The sequence below is a fragment of the Mustelus asterias genome, chromosome 10, assembly GCF_964213995.1.
Source record: "Mustelus asterias chromosome 10, sMusAst1.hap1.1, whole genome shotgun sequence".
Lineage (NCBI taxonomy): Eukaryota > Metazoa > Chordata > Chondrichthyes > Carcharhiniformes > Triakidae > Mustelus > Mustelus asterias.
The window spans coordinates 108,939,529-108,957,290 of record NC_135810.1 but is presented as its reverse complement, the minus strand read 5'-3'; the positions used below and the strand labels follow the sequence as shown (position 1 = coordinate 108,957,290).

General features: G+C 45.3%; 1 protein-coding gene across 2 annotated transcripts in view; it reads right to left on the bottom strand.

Moving 5' to 3' along the window:
• Positions 1-16,888, bottom strand: part of gabrg3 (gamma-aminobutyric acid type A receptor subunit gamma3) — a 605,769-nt gene extending 588,881 nt beyond the window's left edge. Inside the window, exons 1-2 of one of the 2 annotated variants that reach the window (XM_078222416.1) lie at positions 16,836-16,888; positions 14,468-14,613 (exon numbers count right to left, since the gene is read on the bottom strand). In XM_078222416.1, coding sequence (XP_078078542.1) covers positions 14,468-14,613; positions 16,836-16,888 — 199 coding nt within the window. The remainder of the gene's footprint in view (positions 1-14,467; positions 14,614-16,835) is intronic. The other variant, XM_078222417.1, reaches the window with a different exon arrangement.
• Positions 16,889-17,762: the final 874 nt, after the last annotated feature.

Below are 17,762 nucleotides of genomic sequence, written 5' to 3'. Positions count from 1 at the left end.
AATCAAGACACTGGAACTCCCTACCTAACAGTGCTATGGGAGTACCATCATGAACTGCAAAGGAGACTCATTCCACCTCTTAAAGGGCAGCCAGGAGTTGACAATAAATACTAGCCATGATAGCAATGTCGATATGCCAAGAATGGATTAAATTAAAAGGCTATATTGCTTTGCCTGATCTACACAGTTATAGAATCCCTACAGTGCAGAAGGAGGCCATTCGGCCCACCAAGTATGCACCAGCTCCCCTGATAGAGCATCTTACCTAGGCCTCATCTCTGTAACTCCATGTATATACCCCACTAATCTGCACATCTTGGGACACTAAAGGGCAATTTAGCATGGCCAATTCATCTAACCTGCACATATTTAGACTGTGGAAGGAAACCGGAAGGAAATCCATGCAGACACGAGGAGAACATGTGGACTCCGCACAGACAGTGACCCAAGCTGGGAATCGAACCTGGATGCCTGAAGCTGTGAGGCAGCTAGTACTAACCACTGTGCCATCGTGCCGTGTTGACATTTTCCATCGCTCACACATGAAGTGTGACCACTTGGCCAAGATCATACAGTGCTAATGGGATTACATCTTAACACTTGCCACTGAAGTGAGGAGAGAATCAGAGAAAAGTTGAACAAAAAATAAATGTGTTTTCTTTTTCCCACCTCTCTTCAGTTCCTACTTGTGACATCCAGCAGTCAAGCAACAGAGAATAGTGAGAGAACAGGATGTTAGGAACTGAGGAATTAAATAGAGTGTCAAGGCCTCTGATGTAAGATACTACCAAGGGTGAAAGCTATTGGGAGAGGTGACCAGATAAATCACAGTATTGGAGTTAACTGACGAATGCAGTGTAATGAAAATGAATTACTCCACCATTGAGATTTATGGCTGACTTTTCCACTGAAAATGCTTACATTCTTGTTAAATCTCATCAAAGTCTAAGATAGTTTTTCAGGAAATGCAAGTTAATATCAGGACCTTCATAAATTTCATGTATAATACTGGGATTACAAATCTGTCTATCAAAGGCTGAGTAACAACATATTCAACAACTACATCACAAGGGATACAGACTCAAAGCTTTGAATTAAAACATGTATTTTACAGAGTGCTGATCAGATAGGCTTCTGCCCTGACAAAATGAGCAATGCCTTTGCTGTATATAGCGTTCTGTACATTACAAACGAAGTAATTGGAAAACATTTTATGCTTGCTTGAGTTGGGAAGTCTGTACAATGGGAATGAAGAGAACATGGGTTGCCACATTGCGATTCCGTGCTTGGACAAGCAACACTCTCATCTGAATTTTGAGCACAAAATGATGCATTTGGGTAAATTCTGACATTGCAATTGATAACTGACAATAGACATATTAGAAGTCGTAAGAACACTTTTACTACACAGAATAAATCATGTTCCAGAGCTGCATGAGTGCTGTAGCAAGCACTCTAAAAGAAAGATTTAAGTCTATTTATAATTGTCACAAGTAGGCTTACATTAACACTGCAATGAAGTTACAGTGAAAATCCCCTAGTCGCCACACTCTGGTGCCTATGCGGGTACACTGAGCGAGAATTTAGCATGGCCAATGTACCTAACCAGCACGTCTTTTGGACTGTGAAAAAAAAGTGGAGCACCCAGAGGAAACCCATGTGGGGAGAACCTGCATACTCCGCACAGACAGTGACCCAAGCCAGGATTTGAACCCAGATCCCTGGTGCTGTGAGGCAGCAGTGCTAATCACTGTGCCACCGTGCCATGCCGAAGTTGTGTTTGTCAACATTCTCTCATGTTACTAAAAGAGTTATCACATCGAATTATTACATTATTTAACCTTTCACTTCAAAATTGCATAAATCCACTCTGGTGGCCAAAAGAAAGCATGAGTGTTTAGGTTTGTTTAGTGAGCAATGAAATGCATGGGCAGAAATATACATTCCCCCACCAGAGTGTTTATAGGGACAGAAAGAGGGGAAGGGAGTTAAAAATATCTCAGACAACCTTCCCACTAGGTTTCCACCTGCCTGGACTTCTCCGCAACTTTACACTTGGACTGGCAAGGCCTTTGCTGGCCTTCCCATGCTTGCATCAACAGAAGCCCTGAAGTGAATAATTATTGACCACTTAATTTGCAGCCTCAATTTTCAAACTGGTGGAAGGAGTTTAAGGGCAAGGGAAAAGCCCAAAAATGAACTGTGTTCAGGCTTCGGGTGGGAAGATGGCAGGGAGTTAGGGGAGTGGATTTTGTCCGGGTGCTCCGGTCTCCGGTGGTTCTGGGAAAGGGGAGAGGGTGTATGTATGAGATGCATGTCCACACCATGTGCAACTTACAAGGCAGGAGAGCGTGGAATGAGGAGGAGAAGACACCTTTAATGGTTTCATCCCCAACATTAGCCACAGACTTAGCAAGGCCACCCCAATAATGGCCACCCCAACACTGTCTCCTTAATGAGGCCTAGGGCATGTATGCACACCTGCCCGTCCCATTACCTTCTACTGCCTGTGCTGCTCTGCCACTTTGTCTGCCAAATCTAGGGGGATGTGTCACTGAATGTCCTGCAATCTGTTTGTACAAGGGATCTGAGCAGCAACTTTTTCACACAGAGGGTGGTGCGTGTATGGAATGAGCTGCCAGAAGAGGTGGCAGAGGGCGGGTACAATTACAACATTTAAAAGACATTTGGACAGGTACATGGATAGGAAAGGTTCAGAGGGATGTAGGCCAAACAGAGGCCAATGGGATTAGTTTGGTTTAGGAAACCTGGTCGGCATGGACAGTTGGGCTGAAGGGCCTGTTTCCATTCATTGGGTGGGATATTTACAAACTCACTTGTCCCAAACCATAAAATCCTCAGCAGACATGGGGAGAATGTGCAAACTCCACACAGACAGTGAGCCAAGCTGGGAATCGAACCCAGGTCGCTGGAGATGTGAGGCAGCAGTGCTAACCACTGTGCCGCCCTGCCGTCCCATTGCAAAATAGTTTTAAGTAATGTTAGCCTCTCATGACATTGGCCCCCACCAATGTGTCCAGCCAATCAACAACACAGTTAGCACTGGCCAAATACTGAAATCATTGAGATGAACAAGGAAGAAGAAGTTGGCAACGCTGCCAGCATTTCAGTCAATGGGCACCAGCATTGAGATGCCCTCACCTGCTTTTGGATCTATCAAATATAGCTCACTAAGTTTTCACAATCAGCCATTCTAATGGACAGAATTAGTTCAGTTAAGTGTTGCTATGCAACAGAAGGACACATTTCTATTTTCGTCTTAAATTGCATCCATAAAATCGTACAAAGTGCGCAGACATCTGAAATTTGGGTATCTTTAAATGTGAGCTGGTAAAGTAATAAGATCCCTATCATAGTGAAATTTGATTTAAATGAAAATAAAAACTTTTATCAGTTTAATTGGGTCATTAGACGGGGGTAGCTCCCTTAACTTCACCGCAAGCCGGAATATAGAAACATAAAAACTACAGCACAATACAGGCCCTTCAGCCCACAAAGTTGTGCCAAACATGTCCCTACCTTAGCGATTACTAGGCTTACCTAGAACCCTCTATCTTACTAAGTTCCATGTACTGATCCAAAAGTCTCTTAAAAGACCCTATCGAATCCGCCTCCACCACCGTTGCTGGCAGCCCATTCCACGCACCCACCACCCTCTGAGTGAAAAACTTACCCCTGACATCTCCTCTGTACCTACTCCCCAGCACCTTAAACCTGTGTCCTCTTGTGGCAACCATTTCAGCCCTGGGAAAAAGCCTCCGACTATCCACTCGATCAATACCTCTCAACATCTTATACACCTCTATCAGGTCACCCCTCATCCTTCGTCCCTCCAAGGAGAAAAGGCCGAGTTCACTCAACCTATCCTCATAAGGCATGCCCCCCAACCCAGGCAACATCCTTGTAAATCTCCTCTGCACCCTTTCTATGGCTTCCACATCTTTCCTGTAATGAAGCGACCAGAACTGAGCACAGTACTCCAAGTGTGGTCTGACCAGGGTCTTATATAGCTGCAACATTATCTCACGACTCCTAAACTCAATTCCTCGATTGATGAAGGCCAGTACACCATACGTCTTCTTAACCACAGCCTCAACCTGCACAGCTGCTTTGAGCGTCCTATGAACTCGGACCCCAAGATCCTTCTGATCTTCCACTCTGCCAAGAGTCCTACCATTAATATTATATTCCGCCATCCTATTAAAAAAGAATTGATCAAAAAGCAATTGGAATGAAAGGTGACTTGATGTTATTTACCGCCAGACGACAAATACGTTCAAAAATCAATCAATTTAAACCTGTTTTATTCTTCTTTTAGTGGGACAAACGTCAAGGTGAACAAATGGCAAACTTGATGATTCAGCAAGCTTATCAATGGCTCAGGCACACAGAACAACATGCCAGGTGTGCACCGAGTTATCTAACTTCAGCTGAGTTGGAAATAGGTTTGCGACAGTCAGCTCCAGCACTCCTGTTTTCTTTCTTTTGTTTGTTCATGGAATGTGAGCATTATCATAGAATAGAATTATCATAGAAACCCTACAGCACAGAAAGAGGCCATTCGGCCCATCGAGTCTGCACCGACCACAATCCCACCCAGGCCCTACCCCCATATCCCTACATATTTACCCGCTAATCCCTCTAACCTACGCATCTCAGGACACTAAGGACAATTTTAGCATGGCCAATCAACCTAACCCGCACATCTTTGGACTATGGGAGGAAACCGGAGCACCCGGAGGAAACCCACGCAGACACGAGGAGAATGTGCAAACTCCACACAGACAGTGACCCAAGCCGGGAATCGAACCCAGGTCCCTGGAGCTGTGAAGCAGCAGTGCTAACCACTGTGCTACCGTGCAAGCAATCCTCTATTTCATCTCGCTTCCCATCTTTCTTCCCCCCCCCCCGCCACCCCCCAATCCCACTGGGGTCATTTGTTACCTGTTCCAGGTTGTCCTTTGTCACATGCATCAAATCATAGAATCCCTACAGTGCAGGAGGAGGCCATTGGGCCCATCGAGTCTGCACCGACCACAATTCCACCCAGGCCCTATCCCCTTCATCCCATGTATTTAGCCTGCGATTCCTCCTGACACTATGGAATAATTTAGCATGGCCAATCAACCTCACCCGCACATCTTTAGACTGTGGGAGGAAACTGGAGCACCCGGGGAAAACCCACACAGACACGGGGAAAACGTGCAAACTCCACACAGACAGTCACCCAAGGCTGGAATCGAACCCCCTGGCACTGTGAGGCAGCAGTGCTAACCACTGTACCACCGTGCTGCCCACATTGCTTACCTTTGTTCTGCCATTAACACATTCTGATCTCTTAGTAGACCACCATCAGGACCCTTCTTAGGCATGACCACCACCGCTAATGGTCCCTTTGTTTTTTTATCCCTGGCACAGTGGTTAGCACTGCTGCCTCACAGCACCAGGACCCAGGTTCAATTCCTGGCTTGGGTCACTCTCTGTGTGGAGTTTGCACATTCTCCCCGTGTCTGCGTGGGTTTCCTCAGGGTGCTCCGGTTTCCTCCCAAAGTTCAAAGATATGTGAGTTTGGTGGATTGGCCATGCTAAATTGTCCCTTATATCAGGGGGACTAGCTAGGGTTATGGGGATAGGGCCTGGGTGGTCGGTGCAGACTTGATGGGCCGAATGGCCTCCTTCTGCACTGTAGGATTCTATGATTCTATGATTCCAACATCTTTGTAGATACCCTCCACATATCACTGGCCCTCTATCCAGCCCTACTGCTCCACCTCCCCCACACAAATAAATCCCATCCTATTTCCAGTTTCCTTTAGCTCTGACGAAGGCTCATCCAGACTCGAAACGTTGGCTCTGTTCTCTCTCTACAGATGCTGTCTGACCTCCTGAGATTTTCCAGCATTTACTGTTTTTGTTCCAGCATTTTTATTGTCCATTAAACTGCCCTTGAGAAGATGGTGCTAAGCCATCTTGTTGAACTGCTGCCATCTGTATGGTGTAGTGCTGTTAGGAGAGGTTTTGACCCAACGACAATGAAGGAACAGTGATATAGTTCCAAGTCAGGATGCAGCCTGGCTTGTAGAAAAGCTCGCAGGTGCTGGTGTTTCCATGCTGCCCTTGTCCTTCTAGGTGGTAGAGGTCATAGGTTTGGAAGGTAATTCTTTGGAATCTGGAATAGTTCCTACAGACTGGAGGGTAGCTAATGTAAGCCCGCTATTCAAAAAGGGAGGTAGAGAGAAAACAGGGAACTATAGACTAGTGAGCCTAACGTCAGTACAGGGCAAGTTGCAAGAGTCTATTATCAAGGATTTCATAACTTGACATTTGGAAGGCAGTAGTATAATCAGACAAAGTCAGCATGGACTTACAAAGGGGAGATCATGCTTGCCGAATCTATTGGAATTCTTTGAGGATGTAACTAGTAGAGTTGACCAAGCAGAACCAGTGGATGTGGTGTATTTAGACTTTCAGAAGGCTTTTGACAAGATCTCACGTAACAGACTACTATATAAAGTTAAAGCACATAGGATAGCAGGTAATGTCTTGAGATTTATAGAAAGTTGATTAGCAGATAGGAAGCATAAATGAGTCTTTTTCTGATTGGCAGTGAGTGACTAGTGGGGTTCCACAGGGATCTGTGCTAGGACCCCAACTGTTCACATTATATATTAATGATTTGGAAGGGGGAACTGAATGTATTACCTCCAAATTTGCAGATGATACAAACTTGGGTGGGAGGGTGAGCTGTGAGGAGGATGCAGAGATGCTTCAGCGTGATTTGGACTGGCTAAGTGCATGGCAGATGCTGAATAATGTGGATAAATTTGAGGTTATCCACTTTGGTAGCAATAATAGGAAAACAGATTATTCCTTGAATGGGTGTAATGGGAGAGAGGTGGATACTCAATGAGACCTTGGAGTCCTCGTGCATCAGTCGCTGAAAGTAAGCGCGCAGGTACATAAGGCATCAAAGAAGGCAAATGGTATGTTGGCCTTCATAGCGAGAGGATTTGCTAGGGATAAGGATGTTTTTCTGCAATTGTATAGGGCGTTGGTGAGGCCACACCTGGTATATTGTGTGCAGTTTTGGTGTCTTTATCTGAGGAATGATATTCTTGCTATTGACGGAATGCAGCGAAGGTTTACCAGGCTGATTCCTGGGTTGGCAGGTCTGTCATATGAGGAGAGACTAACCCGGTTAGGATTATATTCACTGGAGTTTAGAAGAGTGAGAGAGGATCTCATAGAAACTTATAAAATTCTAACAGGGTTAGACAGAGTAGATTCAAAAAGAATGTTCCTGATGATGGGGAGTCCAGAACTAGGGGTCATAGCTTGAGGATAAGAGATAAACCTTTTAGGACTGAGGTGAGGAGAAATTTCTTCACCCAGAGGGTGGTGAATGTGTGGAATTCACTACCACAGAAAGTAGTTGAGGCCAAAAAGTTGTCTGATTTCAAGACAAAATTAGATACAGCTCTTGGGGCTAAAGGGATCAAGGGGTATGGGAGGTCGGGGGGGTTCAGGATATTGAACTTGATGATCAGCCATGATCAAAATGAATGGTGGAGCAAGCTCGAAGGGCCGAATGGCCTACTCCAGTTTCTATGTTTCTAATGAAGAAAGAGGCTTGGTGAGTTGCTGCAGTGCACACAGAGGGGACACACTGCTGCCAGTGCACATGGTAGTGAAGGGAGTGAATATGTAAATTGGTGGATTAGGTGCCAATTGAGCAGGTTGCTTTTTCCTGGATGGTGTTGAGATTCTTGGGTGTTGTTGGAGCTGCACTCATCCAGGCAAGAGGAGAGTATTCCATCACATTCTTGACTTGTGCCTTGCAGATCAGAATTGCCCTGTGCAATTGAAGTCAGTTGCCTCTTTCAATACTTTATAGAATCACAGAATCCCTACAGTGCAGAAGGAGGCCAGTTGGCCCATCGAGTCTGCACTGACGACAATCCCACCCAGGCCATACCCTGTAACCCCACGTATTTACCCTGCTAATCCCTCTGACATCAACCTAACCCGCGCATCTTTGGAGTGTGGGAGGAAACCCATGCAGACACGGGGAGAATGTACAAACCCCACACAGACCCAAGGCCAGAATTGAACTCGGGTCCATGGCGCCGTGAGACAGCAGTGCTAACCACTGTTCCACCGTGTCACCCACTACACCCCTTCCCATCTGTCTTAACCTTCTTCAAATAACTGAGGCGAAAGACTGCCTGCTTCTTATTAACATTGTGCATCAGGTGTCTTTTTCTGCTGGCCTATGTGATGCCAATTTAAAGCTTTTGTCTTTAAATTGGCATTACATAATCCAAACTTCTTGAGCAACCATGTATTAATATGCACACATGGCACAGTTTTCATTTGAGGCTTTTTCCATTATCCTTACGTATACTAAGTGCGGAAATATCAACACAGTGTACAGCCCCACAAAAGGAGCCTGGCAGCACAGAGAGGTGTTCTTGCTCAGTCCCTTCTTGCGTCTATTTTTCTCTTTCCCACTTATACCGGTGCCTTGTTATTTCCATAGTAGAATGTAGAAAATATGTCACCTAAGAATACAGCGACAAAATAACATTAAGTGTTTTACCGAAATGGACTTGACAAGTTGCAAAACCTTTCAGATTATTGTTTCAAGCATGAAACTACTTTCAGAGGCTAACAGAAGATTGAAGTGAAATATGAATGAATCACTGGGCTCTTCCCAAAGATAGCAAAGTGCACAATATATATTTTGACAAAAGAAATTAGCTTCATATTCCTTCAGTTAAGTGCAGCCTCTCCAACCGGGGTTCTTGTTTACTCTGTGTGGCTTACAACCACGAATGTAACATTCTGTTGACATATTCAAACATCTTGAAGCAGGATGGATGTTCATTCCACTTCTTTGCACTGACGTTAAGTAAGATTTGTGATTGCAAATAAGAAATGTATCCTCTTCCCTCACGGTGTCTGTGTCTTCACTGGAGACAAACATTAAGATTTCGCATGAGTTTTGTGTGGTTATTTAAAATGCTGTCATTGGAAATAATCTACATGATCCATAAATCATATATATTAAAATGCCATACCCCATATCCTGTCACGGAGCTAGTTCAGTTCAGTGCACATAATTGCAGAATTACAGAACATTGCATTTTTTTTTATATTCGGGAAGTAGATGATGCACCCTTCCAATAATTAGTTTTTCTCACCTTGTCTGCGTTACAATTAGGTCGTGCATATTTTTAATAAATGCAGCAAAATCTTTGCTGACAGGTGTGCAATATTGAAATATGCTCAATAATGGAATTTACGTTCAGTAAAAGAGCAAAAACTGATAGTTCTCGCATTTGATTAACAGAGTCCGCCGATGACTGGATCCGCGATCGCTCTGTTGCCAAACTATGCAAACGTAGAAATATAGAAGATCGGAGCAGGAGTAGGCCACTCAGCCCTTCAAGCCTGATCCACCATTTAATATGATCATGGCTAATCCTCTATCTCCATGCCATACTTCTGCTCTCTCCCTATACCTCTTAAGAAGTCTCACAACACCAGGTTACTATGCTCACCCCAGTCCAACGCCGGCATCTCCACATCATGCCTATACCCCTTGACACCTTCAGTATCTAGAAATCCATCTATTTCTTTCTTAAATATATTCAGTGACTTGGCCCCCACAGCCTGCCCTGTTAGAAAATTCCATGGTTCACCACCCGCTGAGTGAAGATGTTTTTTTTCTTCACCTCAGTCCTAAAGGGCCTATCCTGACACTGTGACCCCTTGCTCTAGAATCCCCAGCCAGAGGAAACAACATCCCTGCACCCAATCTGTCCAGCCCCGGGTGACTGTCTGTGTGGAGTTTGCACGTTCTCTCTGTGTCAGTGTGGTTTCTTTCAGGTACTCCGGTTTCCTCCCACAGTCCAAAGATGTGCTGGTTAAGTTGATTGGCCATGCTAAATTGCCTCTTAGTGTCAGGGGGATTAGCAGGATAAATGAGTGAGGTCATGGGGATAGGGCCTGGGTGAGATTGGGATTGTTGTCAGTGCAGGCTCGATGGACTGAATGGCTTCCTTCTGTGCAGAAGGAGGCCATTTGGCCCTGCGAGTCTGCACCGACCACAATCCCACCCAGGCCCTATCCCCAAAACCCCATGCATTTACCCTAGCTAGCCACCCTGACACTAAGGAGCAATTTAGCACAGCCAATCCACCTAACAGAGATATCTTTGGACCATGGGAGGAAACCGGAGCACCCGGAGGAAACCCACACAGACGGGTGTCTTCAGGCTGGCATTGACGGGGAGAATGTGCAAACTCCACACAGACAGTGACCCGAGGCCGGAATCGAACCCAGGTCCCTGGCGCTGTGAGGCAGCAGTGCTAACCACTGTGCCACCGTGCCACTCCAAATGAAAGTGGAGAATGTGGGTTTCGATCCCACTACCTTTCACATGCAAAGCGAGCGCTCCACCATTTGAGCTAATTCCCCCGGCACTGTAGGGATTCTATGATTCTATGAATCTTATATGTTTCAATGGGATGCCCTTTTGTTCTTCTAAATTCCAGTGAATACCTAGACCTAGTTGACCCTATCTCTCCTCATGCGACAGTCCCGCCATCCCAGGAATCAATCTGGCACAAGATGCATGATTCCACAAGTGATGTTAATCTTTAATAGCATTGTACAAAGAACAAAGAACAATACAGCACAGGAACAGGCCCTTCGGCCCTCCAAGCCCGCGCTGCTCCCTGGTCCAAACTAGACCATTCTTTTGTATCCCTCCATTCCCACTCCGTTCATATGGCTATCTAGATAAGTCTTAAACGTTCCCAGTGTGTCCGCCTCCACCACCTTGCCTGGCAGCGCATTCCAGGCTCCCACCACCCTCTGTGTAAAATATGTCCGTCTGATATCTGTGTTAAACCTCCCCCCTTCACCTTGAACCTATGACCCCTCGTGAACGTCACCACCGACCTGAGGAAAAGCTTCCCACCCTTCACCCTATCTATGCCTTTCATAATTTTATACACCTCTATTAAGTCTCCCCTCGTCCTCCGTCTTTCCAGGGAGAACAACCCCAGTTTACCCAATCTCTCCTCATAACTAAGCCCCTCCATACCAGGTAACATCCTGGTAAACCTCCTCTGAACTCTCTCCAAAGCCTCCACGTCCTTCTGGTAGTGTGGCGACCAGAACTGGATGCAGTATTCCAGATGCGGCCGAACCAACGTTCTATACATCTGCAACATCAGACCCCAACTTTTATACTCTATGCCCCGTCCTATAAAGGCAAGCATGCCATATGCCTTCTTCACCACCTTCTCCACCTGTGACGTCACTTTCAAGGATCTGTGGACTTGCACACCCAGGTCCCTCTGCGTATCTACACCCTTTATGGTTCTGCCATTTATCATATAGCTCCTCCCTACATTATTTCCATCATGTAGATGGATAGATTCCATCAGGCCCTGGGGATTTGTCAGTCTTTAAATTCTCTAACAAACCTAACACTTCCTCCTTTGTAATGGAGATTTTCTCCAACGGTTCAACACTCCCCTCCGAGACACTCCCAGTCAACACATCCCTCTCCTTTGTGAATACCGACGCAAAATATTCATTTAGGATCTCCCCTACTTCTTTGGGCTCCAACCATAATTCCCCACTTTTGTCCCTGAGAGGTCCGATTTTTTCCCTGACAACCCTTTTGTTCCTAACGTAGCATAGAGATGAAATTAAAACACAGCATTCTACAACTCAGAATTTACTGGGCATTATATTGGATGCACTGCTGTGCACAGATTTCAAGGTAACAAGTGGTTGTGCATGCGTTATGCTCTTAAATATCCAATAAGCCATTTGGCATTCTTTATCATAGACTTTTAGAATGACAGCAAGCTGTGCGGATCAGCATTTGCCATTGATGCCAATGCTTTTTCACTTCACTATCAGGGGTTAATCTTCTGGTCCCAGCCGCCGTGGGAATCATCATGGACAACTTGACAGACCACTAAAGGTCCGCTGACCACGGCTGGGAATTTCCGGTCTCACAGCGGACGCTGTGTGGTGTCAGCTGTGGCTGAGTTGGCAGCCCTGTCACCTCTGAACCAGAAGATTGTCGGCACAAGTCCCACTCGCTGGACATGAGCACGGAAATACGGTCTGGGGTATTGGAGTGCTACGCTGACGGAGGGACTGTTTTCCAGGTGAAATATTAAACCAAGGTCCAGCCTTCTCCCTCAGTTGGAGAAGAAAGATCCCATGTCACTATTTAGTCTTGTTGATCTTTCCCTACACCCTGGCTATGACTGTAACATTACATTCTGCACTTTCTCCTTTCCTTCTCTATGAACGGTATGCTTTGTCTCTATAGCACGCAAGAAACAATGCTTTTCACTGTATGTTAATACATGAGACAATAATAAATCAAATCAAATTGAAGAGGAACAGGGGCAGTTACCCCTGGTGTCCCTGGCCAATGTATCCTCAATCAACATCACAAGAACACATTATCAGGCCCTTATCACATTGCTATTTGTGGGAGCTTGCTGTGTATAAAAGTGGCTGTCGCATTCCAACGCGATCACATTTTAAAAGCATGCCATTGGTTGTAAGGCACTTTGGGACATCCTGCGGTCACTAAAGGTGTTATATAAGTGCAAATCTTTTGTTTCCCAGTCATTCAAGGTTCCAATAACTTTCTAATAAGTTTTAATGTGGACACTCATGTCAAAGTAACAGTCATGAAATATTACGAAACCGTAGAATTATAGAAAGGTTACAGTACAGAAGGAGGCCATTCAGCTCATCTTGTCAATGCCAGCCTGAAAACACCCAGATGCCCTTTCTAATCCCACCTTCCCGCACCTGGCCGATGGCCCTGTAGCTTGCAGCTCTTAAGGTGCAGATCCAGGTACTTCCCTGCTGCCATCAAACTTTTGAATGGACCTACCTTGCATTAAGTTGATCTTTCTCTACACCCTAGCTATGACTGTAACACTATATTTTGCTCTCTCTCCTTTCCTTCCATATGAACGGTACGCTTTGTCTGTATCGCGCACAAGAAACAATACTTTTCACTGTATACCAATAGGTGTGACAATAATAAATCAAATCATATCAAAGGTACTTTTTAAAAAAATTAGAGTCTCTGCCTCCACCATCAACACAGGCAGTGAATTCCAGACACCTACCACCCTTTGCGTAAAAAAGTTCTCCCTAATGCCCCCTCTACACCGATTGGCACTTATCTTGAATCGATGTCCCCTGGTTCTCGAATTCTCCACCAAGGGAAATAATTTTATCCTGCGCACTTCATCACTTCCTCTCATAATTTTGTACACCCCAATGTAGTCATCCCTCAGCCTTCTTTGTCCCATGGAAAATAACCCCAACCTATCCAATCTCAGCTCATCGCTACACTTTTCTATTCCTGGCAATATTCTTGTAAATCTCCTCTGCACTCTCTCCAGAGCAATTACGCCCTTCCTGTAATATGGTGACCAGAACTGCACACATTGATTTGTTTTGATGAGACAATGATAAGACAGAGTACAGGAATGAGATAGAGAATCTGGTGAACTGGTGCGGCAACAATAATCACTCCCTCAATGTCAACAAAACGAAGGAGATTGTCATCAGCTTCAGGAAGTGTAGAGGAGAACATGCCCCTGTCTACATCAACGGGGACAAAGTAGAAAGGGTCATGAGCTTCAAGTTTTTAGGTGTCCAGATCACCAACAACCTTTCCTGGTCCCCCCCCATGCCAACACTATAGTTAAGAAAGCCCACCAATGCCTTTACTTTCTCAGAAGACTAATGAAATTTGGCATGTCAGCTACAAGTCTCGCCAACTTTTACAGATGCACTATAGAAAGCATTTTTTCTGGTTGTATCGCAGCTTGGTATGGCTCCTGCTCTGCCCAAGACTGCAAAAACTACAAAAGGTTGTGAATGTAGCCCAATCACACACACCCCGGACATTCTCTCTTCCACCTTCTTGCATCGGGACAAAAATGCAAAAGTCTGAGGTCACATACCAACCGATTCAAGAACAGCTTCTTCCTTGCTGCCATCAGACTTTTAAATGGACTTACGTTGCATTAAGTTGATCTTTCTCTACACCCTGGCTATGACAGTAGCACTACATTCTGCACTCTCTCCTTTCCTTCTCTATGAATGGTATGCTTTGTCTGTATAGTGTGCAAGAAACAATACTTTTCACTGTATGCTAATACATGTGACAATAATAAATCAAATCAAATCAAAGCGTTTTAATTTCCAGGCACACGTTAGAATTTCTCTGTCATACAGAGTGTTTCTGAAATATCACCTGAAAACCCACAGTCACAAATAATCACAGCAATAATCAGGACTGCCAGCAGAAAGGAAGTCCACTTGGGTGGGAAAGAGGTAAGAGGGCATTGGGTTACAAAATATACATGCTAGTACTCACTTCCAATGTCAGGGCGGAGCTTCTTGTCATATTCCTTCAGCAAATGGTTTAAAATCTCAGTCGCATCTCGATCTTGCAACTTAGGGGCCAGCACCCACTTCTCATTAGTTGTGTGGTCTTCATACGCATCCTCGATTTTTCTCGAACTGTAAGATTGTACTCGTGTTAATTATCTGCGGATTGATAAGAAACTACAAGAAACTACAATGGGTCGTGAACGAAGCCCAGTCCATCACGCAAACCAGCCACCCATCCATTGACTCTGTCTACACTTCCTGCTGCCTCGAAAAAGCGGCCAGCATAATCACGGACCCCATGCACCCCGGACATACACTCATTCACCTTCTTCCATTGGGAAAAAGATGCAAAAGTTTGAGGTCGCGTACCAACAAAAGTCTGAGGACATGTACCAACCGACTCACGAACAGCTTCTTCCTTGATGCCATCAGACTTTTAAACGGACATACCTTTTATTAAGTTGATTTTTCTCTACACCCTAGCTATGACTGTAATACTACATTCTGCACTCTCTCCTTTCCTCCTCTATGTACGGTATGCTTTGAGTGTTTAGCGTGCAAGAAACAATGCTTTTCACTGTATACCAATACATGTGACAATAATAAATCAAATCAAATAACCGCTTCCATACTGGTGACAGACACTAAGTTTTGTCTTTGTTACATATTGCCATCTTTTACCATTAACCAATGCCATCCCCCACCTACCCCACACCAAAAAACAATAAGACAGGCTTTTATGTTTGCTCCCACAGTTGGTGGGTTGAGAAAGCCGGAGAACTGGCATCTCAGTGGTATGCTCACAAAGTGCTCCACAGTGAAAGCAACAGGTGCCCAAGCTAAGAAATGGGTCAGATATCTAGGACACTGAAACAGTACAGGTACATTTGGCCAAAGCATATGCACTGGCAGTTTGCACCTCATGTACAGCTTACTCCCAAGTCCTCACCCTCATCCCTTCAGCATGGGGGAGGGAGTGTATATTAATTGTTAATATCTGTATATTTCTCTGAGATCAAACTTCAACAACATGCTTGATGCTGCATGCTTCAAACGCTCTGAATCCTAATCTTCCCTTAGTGCAAAGAGGACAAATCACCTGCAAATATATTTACACATGTTCCCCCCACTCCTCCACATGCAATGATTAGGATTTTGATTCCTTGTTGGCGCTGTGTGTTCTTCTTCGTTCATCATTATTATCTTCTTTTGCCCGAATCCTGGCGGCTGAAGAATGTCCCTCTACCTGTGGCCAGCTGTCATTATCAAAGTCCTAAAACTACACTAGCATTGTCCATGCTACCCGGTGGATTGTTACTGGACCCCAACGGGTAAAGGTATCCTGATGGGACAGAGTAGTCACATACAGCATGCGGAGAAAGCTTTTCTTCCAGGTCTCCCCCTCCAATCTGCCCGAGGCATTTGAGTTTAAAAGCTGCAGTCCACCGCATGCAATCTGATTTTTTTACTTACAATCTACCGCTTTAATGAGAAAAAAAGGTGTGGGCGGGGGGACAACAGATCTGAGGGTATTCTAATACAGTCAGTGCTGCTTTATTTACTGTGGTTGTATAGACTGAGCTTGGGGACGTGGGATTGGGCTCCAGTCTCCACCGCTTTGGCCTCTGGACAATGACTTTCCATCAGTTCTCAATGCATTCTCAAAACGATGATGATTAGTACATGCTCAGTTAACCCTACTCCCATTGCCTGGGGCTCCTCGCTGAGGCACACGGTGTTCTGTGATCTCTCCTGCAAGACTTGGAGATTCAAAGGGGGACACCTTGGTCTTTCAGAGGAGTTGCCCCACTCTTAGCTACCTATTACCCTCCCCTGTAGCTTCAATACAAAATTCCAATCACTTATTTGGCCTTTTTTTCTTAAAAAAAAACATCCAAACAATCAGTTCGAAGCCATAGGTTGGAGTGTTTTATATAAATATATATATATATGTGTGTGTGTGTGTGTGTTTTAATCCTTTGCTTGACTGGCTTGGCTGGCGGTGTGGGCGAAGTGGAGACAGTGCAAGATCCGAATCTCTCGCCTCTCCCCCCTCCACCACCAAACCGCAATAAAGCTCAGGTAGCGAGGCACCTGCACAGAGGCACCATGTATCCAACTGCGACATCAGGGATAATACTGGGGAAAGGGGGAGGGGGGGGGGTAAAAAGAGATATCTATTACACCCCCCCTCCCGCCACCATCCACCCCATTAGCTTTATCCTTCTATCAATGCAATTCACAACTTTTGCATTAAAGAGAAAGCATCTCCATAGAACGACCAAACATAACCACACACACACAGTCATAAAGACAGGGGGTGCTTATTTGAAAAAATAATACTTGCTTACCACGCTTGGAAGACGGAAAGAAGTAAGAAAGCTGCCAGTAGTTTGGTTGGCATAGCTGAGAGAGACAGAGAAGGAGAGAGGCAGCAGTAGGAAAGTGAAGTGAGTATTGTTGGGGAGACTAGACAGACGGAGAGAGTTGTTTTATATCTTGCCTCCCGGTGTAAGCAGCAGCGGCGGCAGCAGCAGCGAGCTCCCAGTGTCTGTCACTTCGGAACCATCAAGAGGCAGGGCACAGGATGAGACAGAGCGATCCGTTCCGAATCAGCCATAAATCACACACATTGCCCCTCTGACAGGTGTTAGCGTTTGGACAGCTCCAAGCCTCACCATTCGGCACCCAGTGGCTGGCACACTGAAATGGCCCCTCCTAGGTCCAGAAGCCCCTCTCCTGACGCTCTCCACTTCATTCGGGCTTTCTGCATTGGGAATGAAAGTGGCGGAGTGATGATCTCCAACTGGCTCCAATTCCCACTTTACCCCTTATTCCAACCGAGGGAAGTCCCATTGGGAAACTGACGTCAGGCTTCACCGCAGGATCGGGCGATTAGTTTGAAGAGCCCAACATTTTCCTGATATCGGTACGAACGAGGTATCGACCTACCTTCCACTATTTAACGATGCGCGTAGATATATGTGACTGCCTGTATGTGTGGCTAGATGTGACTGTTTGTGTGACTACCTATGTGTGTCTGCCTGCATGGGTGACTGCATGTATGACTGCATGTGTGACTAGGTGCATGTTTGACTGCATGTGTGACTGCATGTATGACTGTCTGCATGTGTGACTAGGTGCATGTGTGACTGCATGTGTGACTGCATGTATGACTGTCTGCATGTGTGACTCGGTGCATGTATGACTGCACATGTGTGATTGTCTGCATCTGTGTTTAAATACATGTATGACTACATGTGCGACTAGGTGCATGT